Source organism: Drosophila albomicans, chromosome X (genome assembly GCF_009650485.2).
Source record: "Drosophila albomicans strain 15112-1751.03 chromosome X, ASM965048v2, whole genome shotgun sequence".
In the NCBI taxonomy this organism is placed as follows: domain Eukaryota; kingdom Metazoa; phylum Arthropoda; class Insecta; order Diptera; family Drosophilidae; genus Drosophila; species Drosophila albomicans.
The window spans coordinates 4,584,533-4,598,067 of record NC_047627.2 but is presented as its reverse complement, the minus strand read 5'-3'; the positions used below and the strand labels follow the sequence as shown (position 1 = coordinate 4,598,067).

Genomic DNA, 13,535 nt, shown 5'->3' with positions numbered 1-13,535 from the left:
GAGGGGAATGGGGGGGGAATGTGATGCAGCGACTGCGGTTTTATTTATTACGTTGCGGCGTTACGTATAATTGAATGTGGCGACAGCTGACCGAGAGCGAGGTAAATGCATTGCATCGAGTTCGGTTTGTCGTCTCTTCAATATATTTCCCATCTTCTACCTACGACGTAATATTCTCCATTCACTTACGTAACAAATTACGGAAAAGCTTACGTAAGAATAGCTGGCTAATTGATGTGGCTAGACAGCTAATTTTCTTTTAGCCTTCTTTCATTTCCATGCTTCAATATATTTTACATCTTCTACCTACGACGTAATATTCTCTATTCACTTACGTAACAACTTACAGAGCAGCTTACGTAAGAAAAGCTGGCTAATTGATGTGGCTAGACATCCAAATTTCTGTTACCCTTCTTTCATTCCCTTGCTTGTTGTATCCCCAATATATTTTACATCTTCTAACTATGACGTAATATTCCCATTTCACTTACGTAAAAGTTTACGTAAGAATACGCTAAACAGTTGAAGACATTTATGCTTTGTTGGCTTATTTTCTAATTCCCCTCGTTCTTTCTCTTTCATGTTGTATCTTCAATACAATTTCAAATTCACTTACGTAACAACTTACGGAGCAGCTTACGTAAGAATACACTAATTAATGTGGCTAGACAGCTAAAGCATTTTTTCGCATTGTTGGCTAATTTTCTTTTACACTACCTTCTCGCCCTTATTTGTAATATTTCTTGTTCACATTCATAACGAAAAGATAATCGTGGAATTCGATATTTCTAGACAGCTGAAGCAATTTACATTTCTTCGACTAAACAATTGTGTAATCATTGTCTTCTTAAGTTACGTAACGGCTTACGTGAAACGTTTGCGAATTCTCTAGTGGAACTGAAAGTTATCATTAAAACATTTCAAAAGCCAAATCGACGTGAAGTATTTCGTAAAAAGGAAAACAGTTTACAATGTATTAAATTTAAATATAATATTTCTGCATAAGCAAACAGTTTACTATAAAATTTACTTCTATTAACAACGCCTCAAAGCTTACGTTGTGCGGCATCAAGTTCATATTCAAATTCAAAATTCAAGTGGTAGTCAAATTCGAATTCAAATTCAAATTCGCTGTCAAAAGTCATGCGCTTGACTAACGTTTCACGCAAACTGCTCGACACGGACTTGGACTTAACGTCAAAAAGTTTTGCGTTTTAGCCCAAAAAATAAAAAGAAGTTGAAGAAGTTGAAGAAGTTTTGCTAGCGCTCAGCATGTTGGCAACCTTTTTGGTTGTTGTTGTTGTTACTGTTGTTCTTTTGTGTTCATCCTGTCGACGATCTAAGTTCTCACAGCTTGGCGATTTTCTAGCGAAATTCGTTGTGCCAACAATATGTCAGTTTTCGAAAAGTGAGCATTCAACTCATATGCATGTCTAGGCCGATGATCGCCAAGCAGAGAGTGAGAGAGTTGAGTTCATAAAAATGATCACAAATTCAAATGAACTGCAGAACGACGACGACGGCGCTCATCATTAAAATTCACGCTTAAATTGCCTCTAAGAACGAGCTTGGAGTGTGGAAGTATTGGGCATGGGATTGGGCAAATGCGATTCGCATTGGGAGATTGGCAACAGCTGCTGCTGTTGCTGCTGCTGCTGATGGGCAGCCAAGAAACAACAAACAACAGCAAGAGCAACATCTAAGCCAAATTCATTGGAAACTATTTGCCATGCAAAGACGTAAAGGACACCAAAATAAAACGACCCCAAAAACAAAAAAAAAAAGAAAGACATAAATCAAAAAATTTCATTGAGAAAAGTTTGGCAAGGAACTGCAGCACACAAAAATCAGTTCAAGTCCAAGTCGAAGTCGAAGTTGAGAAAACAGTTTCGTTGACCGGCGACCGCCAGCAAAAGATCATTAAAAAACGTGTCCAAGATATGAATATTAAAATGCCAAAAAAAAAAGCCAAAAACTGAAAAAAACAAAAATAAAAAACAAGAAAAAGATGAACCAAAAACGAAAAATGAAACAAAAGCACAACAAAAAGGGGAAGACGAACAGGAAGAGAGGGCCAAAGCGAAAAGGTGCCACTAAAAATTTTGAAATATGTTTTTATTTTATTACTTTGCATGCTGTGCACGGTGCTTCTGGAGCACCCGAAACGATGCAGAACATCGTAAAAATTGTGCCCGGCTCCGCATACGCGATCCCGGAGCTGGGATTGGGAATGGGAATGGGATTCAGACTCAGACTGGGGCTAATTTTGCAACGCGGCCGCCCGGTGCGGCGGCGGTAGCATCAATGCAGTGAACAGCAACAACAATTAGACATGCGCCTCTGCCTTGAATATGCGAGATGAAGATGGAGATGGAGATGGAGATGAAGACAGTCGATTTTTACTTTACTTACTTACTCTCTTCTTTCTTTTTCTTGTTGCAGGTCTGGTTCCAGAACAAGCGATCCAAGGAGCGTCGCATGAAGCAAATCACCAGCATGGGCCGTCCGCCGTTCTTTGGCGGTGCGCGCAAAATGCGCGGCTTTCCCATGAATCTCTCGCCGGGCGGCCTAGACGATGGTCCCGGCTTTCCCTATTTCGCTGCAGACGCTAAATTCGAGTTCGGCTACGGTGGACCCTTCCATCCGCACGACGGACCCTTCTTTCCCGGCCATCCCGGCGGACCGATGCCCTTCAATGCACCAGGTACTTAGCAGCTTCCTTAAATCACCTCCACAACAATGTGTTTAAGAAATCCTTTAAATAGAATTCATAACTAAATATAAACAGAAAAATGAATAAAAGTCTGCAAATTCTCACTTAGCAACCAATTTCAATTTCAACCCAATGCAAAAGAGTTAAAGAAATGTTTAAGATAAAGTCAGAGTAGTTAGTGCTAGCGATTGACATTCGAGGATCTTAAGGACCATCTGAAAGTTTACTTTTAATACTGTTAAGAGATCCCTTAAAAAATGTGACTGAGACTTATCTTGTTATACAAAAATTATAATCGTTTTTAAGCCATACGTCACCTAGATCATAGGGATCTGGCAAGGATATTCAAATTCTTTTAATCAAGACTATTAGTTATCATTCAAGGATTTAATTGGTATTCCTAAAATGCATGAAATATAAGCAGAAAAAGATCAAAAAGTTCAAAAATTTATTACATCTCAGTCATTAGAAAGACTAGCGTGATGTCCTTTGTCACAAATATAGCTCTGATAACAACAAAGTGATTGGCATTTTCAAAAGAACGAATGTCCTGCAAGCAGCCAAGTTTTAAGAACTATTTGGGATACAGAAAATTGCGTATATCTCGGCCATATCCTCTATGAGCCTTGCGGGTTCTTGCGGGTCTTTTGAGAAAAGCTAACATCCTGTTAAACTGGCATTGAAGTCTTTCTTTTAGTTTCCATGATATCCTGTAATTTGCAATTCCAACCTTTTCCTCTTACGCTGTGGGCGATAAAATTACAAGTGCTGAATTCTTAGATTTTTTTTAGATGCCAATCGAAAGAGTTGGTTCTTGACAGCCTAGCAAAAGCATTTCTATTGAAATGGTGACAGGATATGGTCGAGATATAACTTGTTTTCGAATATCTCGGTCCAATTCTTAAAGATCTTGCAAAGAATTACCTTTCTGTAATCAGAGTAACCAGGACTATCGATTCCCAGTTAAGAAGTTTAAAGATATTTGAGTGTTTTCGTATAAAGATAGCTTCTAATTGGCAAAGAGCAGAACCTGAACGCTTTGTCCTAACTTTCATTTACAAATTAAGCACAAACAACCATTAAAGTGTCAAACTAATTCTCGAATTCCCTCTCTCTCTCTCTCCCCCTATCTCGTTCTTTGGTGGCGCAACAGGTGGACCAATGGATCACAGCGGTCCCATACCGATGGTAAATGAATTTGGCCTGACGCCCGAGTCAACATTTCTGAGTCAGGCGGGCGCACCGCCGATGCAGCTGCAGACGGCTGTGGGGCCACCGCCGCCGCCACCGCCAAATGCCGCTGAGCATTTGCTGCAACAGGCGGCCGCGCAGCAGCAGGCGGCGCAGAATGCGCAACAAGCAAGCCAAACGCAGCAGCAGCAACAGCAACAACAGCAGCAACAGCAGCAGCAACAACAGCAACAGCAGCAACAACAAAATGGCCCGCGTACCGCATCGCCCGAGTTCATGAGCTCGGCGAACTTTAGCGAACCGCAGAATATGCAAAATGAAGGGCTTGTTTGGTAATATACGAAACAATTGGCAACGCGCCTGCTGTTTCTCAAAACCTACACGCAGCGGCAGCAGCAGCAACAGCAGCAGCAGCAACAACGTGAGGATGAGTAGTAACAGCATTCGCAGCAGCAGCCAAAAACATCAGAAAACAACAGCAAAACAGCAGAGAACAACAACAACTAAAACAGCAGCAGTAAAAGCAGTGACAAAGCTTCGTCGTCGTCGTCGTCGCAGTCGTCGTCGCTGCCGCCGCCCACTGCGCGCACACACACGTGTCGTCTCACTCTCACCAACAGCGAGTCGCATACTTTGTGCGTCAATTGAGAGCCAGAGTCAGAGCGAAGGCAAGAGCACGAACACCGTAACGAGCAAGAGCAAGAGTAAGAGCGAGAGCGAGTGAGCAGGCGAATGCATTTGCGCGCTCGCTTGCTCACAATTCAAATGAGGAGAAATTCGTGTTGACTAGCTTGCCTTGCCAACACACTCTCGTTTATGGTGCTGCCCCCTCTCTCACTCGCTCTCTCACGCGCACACACACACACACCACACACACACACACACTGGCCCAACCAAAAGCGCTGCCTGTGGCCAAAAAACAGCTGCTCGGCTTGGTTTTGTTGTTTTTATTATTATTGTGTTTATTGTTTTAGTACGGTTTATTTTTTTTTTTTTAATTTTTATGACTGCGCCAAAATATTTGTAAATTATTTTTAAAACAAATCATAGAAAAACAGAAAATGAAAAGAAAAACAAAAATATCTAAATGTACATTGAAATGGGCGCTGCACATAAAAAAAAACTATATAAAATATAAATATAAATATATCTATACAAAAATTACTATTTTTTTTTTTAATTTAAAACTAACTAAAAATGAAGTAGGAGAAGTGAGAAAGGCGAAGAAGATAAAACAATGCTAAAAACATAAAGAAAATCAAATACATTAAACTTAAACGTCTTGTCTGTAATAAACTATTTATGTGTATGTGTGTAAAAACAAAAGCAAAACAACAACAAAACACAAATACGTAGCCTAAAAATCGTGTTAGCAAACAAATAACAAAAACAAAACAGAAAAAAAAATCAAGCAAAACAAAAAAAAAAAAAAACATAAAAAATAATATTATTATTTTTTTGTAAATTAGCACATTTTTTATAATTCAAACAAATAAAGTAAAACAGTTTGTTTGCCTCATTTTTTTGTCATTGAATTTTTTTTCGAAAACTAAACATAAAAAAGTAAAACATATTTTATAATCGTTGTCTAACAACATAAACGTAACTAGGCATTGTACTTGTGTAGTTTTTTAGTCTCTAAGTTTATATAAATAATATAAATATAAATACAAAAAAGAAAGGCGTATGCATATATAAATATATATATATATATTATATAAAGCTATATCTAACAGCACACATAGCTAACTATTTTTTTTTTTTTTTGTGGTCCTAGTTAGTAAGCAACATAATTTATTATAAACAAATCTATGAAAAAAATTAAAATACAAAAGCAACAAAAAAATAAATAAAACAAAACAAAACAAAATATTTACAAATGCTAATTAAATGTAATATCAAAAATGTAAAACTAGCAAAGAACGTAATAATAAAAAGGACAAAAAAAAAGATGCGAGAATAAAAAATAAATGAAAATTAATTGAAAAGTAAAGAAAAGAAAACCCAACAGCTATAAAACAAATATAAATTTCTATATATAACTAAAAGATATAACTAAAAGCTAACAATTTGAGTTCTCAATTGATATTATTGCGATTGGCCTCTGGATTTGCGGCCGCATCACCCTATTACACCTATTATTATTATTACAATTATTATTATTATTGTAAAAAGTATTTAGTGTTAGCTTAATGCGTAAGTTTATTAACAACAACAAAAACAACAACAACAACAACAACATGAACATCAACATCAACAGCAAGAACAACATTTACATCTACAACAAGAACATATTCGAATATTTATCATGCGATTTCTTATAGGCTGATAAATGGGAGAGTAAAGCAAATCAATAATAAACAACAACAAACTATAAACAAAGACAGCAACAACAACAACAACAAAAACAAAATAAATTACACAAATTGTTAACAAACAGATGAAGGCAAATACAAAATTGCGACAAACGATAAAAGGACAACAAAAAAAAAACTTTGATGAGAAAAAATATAAAAAATATAAAAATAAAAAAAATATATCAAAACGTGTTCATTCTTTTTTCTAACGAAAATGGTTGAGGGAAAAATAGTTTTCATTAACATTTCAGCAACTTGAAAAAGTGGGGAAACAATTGTCAACTAAAAAGGAAAACAACATTTTGAATAGTCTGATATCTATTTCAAATTTAATGAATATTTACCTAAATTCATAATCAGCACTTCTATGTTTTATTTTACATCTTTCAGAATATGCGACATTTTCAGGATAATCAAAAGCAATATTTATTCGTCTGAAATTAAAAGGAAATAAAACAACTATTTAAATTTGTACACCAAGTTTTGCATGTGTTAAATGTTTATGAAAGAAATCTATTCTTGGAATTTGTCGATTTCTATTTATTACAAAACAATAACAAAAATTTAAAGCCATGTCTTAAGAAATAATTTTGGGAACCATAATACAGAAAAAACTCCAGTCAGAAAAAAACAAGTAAGAAAGTTACAGTCGAGTGTGCTCGACTGTGAGATACCCGCTAAAATATACCAAAAATACTAAAAATACTAAAAAATATACTAAATAGTGTGCTTGGTATATCGATATAGTACACCATTCAAAATATACCATAGACGGCACAATATACCAGATTGTCAGCCAAAGTAACTCAGACCCCTAGTAAGTAGGCGTTTTTGCCCATACAAAAGTATTTCTTTAATTACTTCCACAATTATCTGATCGCAACCAAATTTTCAGGAATCATAACTACTCTAGTATTTATTGTATATACCAAAATTCGCAACTCTAGCTTTAAAATTCCGCTTGTTATTCGAATTTTTTTATTTGCGGGGCGGAAGGGGGCGTGGCAAAAATTTGAAACAAACTTGATCTGCGTACAAACATTCAAAATGCTGTCGAAAAAAAATTATAGCTCTATCTCTTATAGTCTCTGAGATCCAGTGTTTCATACGGACAGACGGACAGACAGACAGATGGACAGACACACAGACGGACAGACGGACATGGCTATATCGTCTCGGCTGTTGACGCTGATCAAGAATATATATACTTTATAGGGTCGGAGATGCCTCGTTCTACCTGTTACATAAATTTCCTGTCGGCACAAAGTTATAATACCCTTCTACCCTATGGGTAGCGGGTATAACTACAGTCAAGCGTGCTGACCTTGAGATACCCGCAAATTAATTCAGTATTACTCTTAAAATATACCAAATTAATATACCACAAAATACTAAATATGTGCCAACGACTATATTTGGTATATGCAAAATATTTCAGATTGTCAACCAAACAAAAGCTTTACTTCAATTACTTCTAAAATTTGTATCTGAGCTCAACCAAATTTTCAGAGATGACTTTTCTCTGGCTGTGTCATATAAATCCTGCAAATTTATAATACCCTTCTACCCTATTTGTTTTCAATTTAAGGGTTAATGCTATGAAACAAAAAACAATACATAGTAACTCAATAAAATATATTTAACAATCTAAATTTGAAGGTAAAGAATATGTTTAACATATTTATGATTAACTATTTTTTTTTCGTGAAACTATCGTCGCTTATACTCTAATGATTTTAATAGAAAGTTTGCACTCAAAGTGCATCTTATGAATGTAGATTTCGACAACTAATAATGTGTGTGCAACTAATGGATACTTTTGTATCTTTAGAAAGCAGTCAGCAGGCAACTTGGATGCTTGTGTTAAACATTCAACACTGTATTGTTGGCATCTTAAATTGTTGCACACACACTTGCACTTTAAGCAAGCTGAGTGTGTGTGTGTGTTTTGTAAGAAGAACAGCACTAATAACAAGAGCAACAACAATGGCAAAGTTAATATGCGTGGCTAATATCGGAGCAACATTACTATATTAATGCTGTGGACATGCACATGCGTGTCTGTTATTGTGGCTTGAACTCTAGGTCTCTCTCTCTCACTCTCCACTCGTGTATCTTAAGCGTTTACACACTTGAAATGCTTGATTGTGATGGCGTGTCCATGGGCCATAGTGGGTGGAGGAGAAGGAGGAGGGGCAGGGGAAGGGGCAACACACGCAGCGAATGCGAATGTGAGGAGCTGGGCCTTTTGTTCGACACATGTGCGCGCATTCACACCTACGAGTAGCCGTCAAGAAACGAGCAACGAGTGGGGAAGGGGAACAATGCGAGGCATGTATGCTGCTGCCACATTGGATGTGGCCTAGACACGGCAGCAGTATGATAGCATTTAATACAAAACAATGCCCAGTTGTTGTCGTTGTCGTTGTCGTTGTTGCAGTTGCTGTTGCTGTTGCTGTTGCTGTTGATGTTGCTGCTGCTGCTGCTGCTGACCAACATCTCTCTGGCCATGACGAATTTGGTGCTCGCCAGTTGCCCAAATACATTTGCAGGCGTTGCAAAACGAGCCATGCAGCAAGCAGTGAAGTGGGTGGGGTAAGGATGGCTGCTATATCCTTGTCTAAAACGCATATTAAACGTCCATCAGTGGCAACGCTAGAGGGGGGAAGGAGAGGCGGCCAAACAAAAGTGCAATGTTCAATCTGTCCAGCCATCAATCCACAATCCGCAAAGGCAAAAAGGACTCGCACTCAGAGTCGGAGTCGGAGTCGAACTCGACTGCCCCAGGGCAGCGGAACGGAGAGAACGGAGAGAGCTGACGTGTGACGTGCGTTTATCAGTGGCAGCAGGGTAGACAGGACACAGCCACAGCTGCACCAGTGTGTGTGTGTGTGTGAGGCACAGTCACAGTTGCGCCGACGTCGAGTGTGTGCAGTCAACAGCAGGCAGAAGGATTGCCTACGTTTGACTGATGGACATACGAGAACACATCGAACACAAGCGGAATGGGCGATGGGAGTGACGTGCCTCTAACTGTGGCAGTTGCCGCCCTTGCAACACGCTGCAAGTTATGTCTCTTTCCCTTTCCGTTTCCGCTTCCGTTTGTCGCCAAAAATGAATTTGTTAACATTAAATGGCATTCGAAGCAGAGCAAACTCAACTTTAGTCTCTGATTCAGCTGCAGCAGCAAACAGTTCATCAAAAAAAGGAGTAAGAGAAAGAGAGAGAGAAAGAAAAGGCAACATAAACGCAGTGCTAACTGCGAACTTTTGATAAATGCTTCCGAACTTGCAGCCAAGTTAGTCACGCATGCTTTACAGTTCTTCATCACAATGCTGCTAAGCCTGGTTGATCATTGGAGATCCTTAATACAGTGAAACATACTTAAAATGAACAATGGAAATATCTATAAACAACAATGAAATGAATTGTTCCTTTCACAAATTACTAATAACAATTTCAATACAAAATTATTTCATTTCATTTTCTGTATTGGTTTCTTTTAATTATGATGAAATAAATTCTAGTTGGGATAAATATATTTGCATTGACTGCTAATGTAGGATTAATCCTTTCCTTAACAACGAATAGTTACATTTAATTTAAATTATAACTTTGCTTGCTTAGACAATTTCCTTTGAGATAATATTTTGTATAAATTCTAATACCAATTGTATGTATGATATATAAAATTTATTAATGTGGATTGACTGCCAAGGAAGGATTAATCCTTTGCTTAACATAGAAAATATCTACAAGCAACAACGAAATAAATAGTTCCATTTAATTTAAATCATACTTTTCTACCTTCGACAATTTCTTATATTAAGAAGAAAATCAATACAAAATTATTGTGATAATATTTTGTATAAATTCTAATAACGATTAACTGTTAATGAAGGATTAATCTTTTTCTGATTTATATTATTTTTATTATAGGGTTGACTTAAGAAATAGTTGATGTCGCGTTACAAAGAATATAAAATTAAATATAATGCTAATCAATATTACTATACATCACCTTGTTAATACCGATATGCACAAAAAATTGTCTAAGCTATAAAAAAAAATAGTAAAAAATCAAAAGATTCTCCATATTTCTTTTTTTTTTTTTTTGTTTTTCTATTTTTATTTTTATTTTAAGCGACTGTTTGTTCAGCATTGTGAAAGTGATATACGACACTTTATCTAAATTTAGAATTAATTAGTTATAAATTGATTTTCATATTAAAGGTTTGGGTTTCTTTTTATTTTAACAACATTAATTAAATTAATGAAATTGTCAACATTTGTATAATGCCACGTTATGAATAATTTTAAAATGTATGATCCTCAATCGACAATACTTTCAATGCAAATTCTAGAAATGAAATGAGCTTGATACTAACGAATTTGATAATATTCTAAATAAAAAAATAAACACATCATTTATGGTACAATGCAATGAAATAAATTGATTAAGAAAAGGAAATCCCTGGCTCATTTTAAGCACATTAATAGAAACCCTTCCTCAGTAATTTTGTTTGGACTTTCGTAATATTAAAATAAAAATCGTTACATCCAAAAAGTCTTTCGAAAGTAAACTCAAATTGAAACCACAATAATGAACTGTAGTTATTCTTTCCAAGCTCTACTGTAGCAGCTTAATGGCTTGATGCAGTAGTGTTTACTGTAACCACAAAATTGGCCTATAGCTTTTGGCTCTTAAAGATGCTTTGATCGCTTAATGGGAACTCTGCTGCTGCTGATGTTTATTTGTTTGTTTGTTTGACTGTTTGTTGCTGTTGCTTGATTGCTGATTGCCTCCCTGACCGCTACGCCTAATGACTCAATTTTTTCAAGCCAAGTCAATTATACGGCAGCAACAACAACAACAACACTTGCCTCTTCCATTCACAATTATGAACATGTGACTCACTGAAAACAAACGGCACGAGGAACTCACAACTCACAACTGGCAACTGGCAATGGGGCACCTGGCCATGGGGCAACATTCGCACTGCAGTTGAGTTGTTGCGGCGTGCGTGGCACGCAATAACAATAACAGCTAACCATGTTTGATTTAAACTTGTCGAAAGGCAGCTCAAGCAACCAAGCAATCACAATAAATACAAGAGTGTGTAAGAAATACAAAATAAATACCCGAATAGTTCCGAAACTGTATAATAAATACAAGAATAATTAGATGATTAACACAACAATAGATACGCAACTGAATAATAAGGATGACATAATGATTGCTGGAACAAATATCAAATAAATACGAAATATACGCGAATATACAAGAAAGAAAAGAGTGTCTCAAATTAAATAATAAATAAAATAAAACTTGGACGAGCATATTGTATGATTAATGCAAGTATAGCTGGCATAATGACATAATTATATAAAATGAAAATAAAAAAGTAAGAAAGCTACAATCGAGAGTGCTCAACTAACAGATACCCACTACTCATTTTGAAAAAGAGCAAAACCGAGCGTTATTATTTTTGAATTATACCAAATTAATACTTACCGAAAAGTACTTTAAAAATACCAAGTGTTGTATTTGGTATTAATATAGTTTTATTATATTTAAGTAACACATAATTTCAAATTGAATTGAAATTACGAGAGTAGAAATTGTAATACATTTTAAATGTACCAAGTTAATAAGTTTAATTGAATGAATAATTCTTTTTAGTGAAACTGAATTTGATTTCATTTAGAAAGAATAAGTACATAAAGCTACACATTTTAAATAAAAGCAAAACAGTGCGGTATTATTCTTAACATATACCAAATTCATATACCGAAAAAATACTCAAATATACCGAAAGTCATATTTGGTATATTGATTTAGTAATAAATACATTCTAATTTCATATACCGAAAAAATACTAAAATATACCGAAAGTCATATTTGGTATATTGATTTAGTAATACATGCATATCAAATTCATATACCAAAAATACTAAAATATACCGAAAGTCACATTTGGTATATTGATTTAGTAATACATTTAAAATATACTATAGAGCTAATAGAATATATTTACTTTGGGGCGGAAATGGGCGTGGCAAATATATTAAACTAAGTTGATCTGTGTTAAAACTAAAACAAATGCTGTCGAAAGAACATTATATTTCTATCCCATAGCTTTTGAGATCTCGGTTTTCATTCGGACAGACAGACAGTCGGATATGCCTATATATACCAATGAGTAGTGGGTATAAAAAAGTATTTATAAGTGTGTAAGTATATAATTCATTTAAAATTTAGTTGAATCTTTAAATCAATAGATAGTTACATATGTATTCGATTACCAAGAACTTCTGCCACCCATTGAATCAATTGTTACCCTCTATCGATAGATAGTTGCATATACAATTTGATTGGAAACTATTGAAAATGTGGCATTGCTGCATTAGACAGGCAGTCACAAATCAAAAGGGAACTAACATAGTTGGCGAACCGAATCAAAAGAACTGAACCAAGAACATGACAGCTCTGCTGCTGCTGCTGCTGCTGCAGTTGTTGTTGTTGTTGTTGCAGTTGTTGTTGTTGCTGTTGCTGACACGCAAACCTACTCCAATTTCCAGGGCGTCGTCCCGTGTCTGCCAAGTGTCAGGCAAAGCAAAAAGATTTCACAAAGTCCAACGCGCTGACACTTTGCCGGCAGTCGGCAGGACAGCCAGACAGATGGATGAGTGTTTGGGCTACACAGAACTACAGAGAGTGCACTCCATGGACAACTATGAGGTACCCTAACACATATGTAGTGCAGAAGGGGGAGGAGGTGAAGGCAAACGTTGCACGATTGAGCTTAGGTTGCCGCCTCGTGTTTTGTCATTAAAACGATACAACTCTGCAAATGCCAAACAAAAGCAGAAGCAACAGCAACAGCAATTGTTATGGGGCTTATTAGTTCGGTTATGTGGTCGATTGCTCAAGTGGTTCGCCACAAGAGTTTCCGCTCAACACACACACACACACACTTTCACAAAAGTAGATATTTGCTTATTCTTCTAGTATTTTAGATACAATATATTACATTCATAAATAGATGTTACGCCAATAAATATTCATATGCAGCACAAATAAAAGAACTCTTTTAAAATGCACAATTTCCAATTTAAGAACTACCCTAAACAGCAATTTAGAACGTGTATTTCTTTTGGGAAAAAAATGTCATGTAACTACGATTTAGATTGAAAAAAAATAGAATTTAAACCACAAATAATACTTCTCGTGCACTTTAACAAGCTCAATTTTAAGAAAATATTCTTAAGCG

At 36.0% G+C, this 13,535-nt stretch overlaps 1 protein-coding gene across 1 annotated transcript in view; it reads left to right on the top strand.

The window, feature by feature from the left end:
* The window catches only part of LOC117572508 (LIM/homeobox protein Lhx1), a 71,489-nt gene extending 66,089 nt beyond the window's left edge, over positions 1–5,400 (top strand). Inside the window, exons 6-7 of the mRNA XM_034255365.2 lie at positions 2,443–2,704; positions 3,867–5,400. Of these exons, the coding sequence (XP_034111256.1) occupies positions 2,443–2,704; positions 3,867–4,240 (636 nt within the window). The 3' untranslated portion in view covers positions 4,241–5,400. The remainder of the gene's footprint in view (positions 1–2,442; positions 2,705–3,866) is intronic.
* Positions 5,401–13,535: the final 8,135 nt, after the last annotated feature.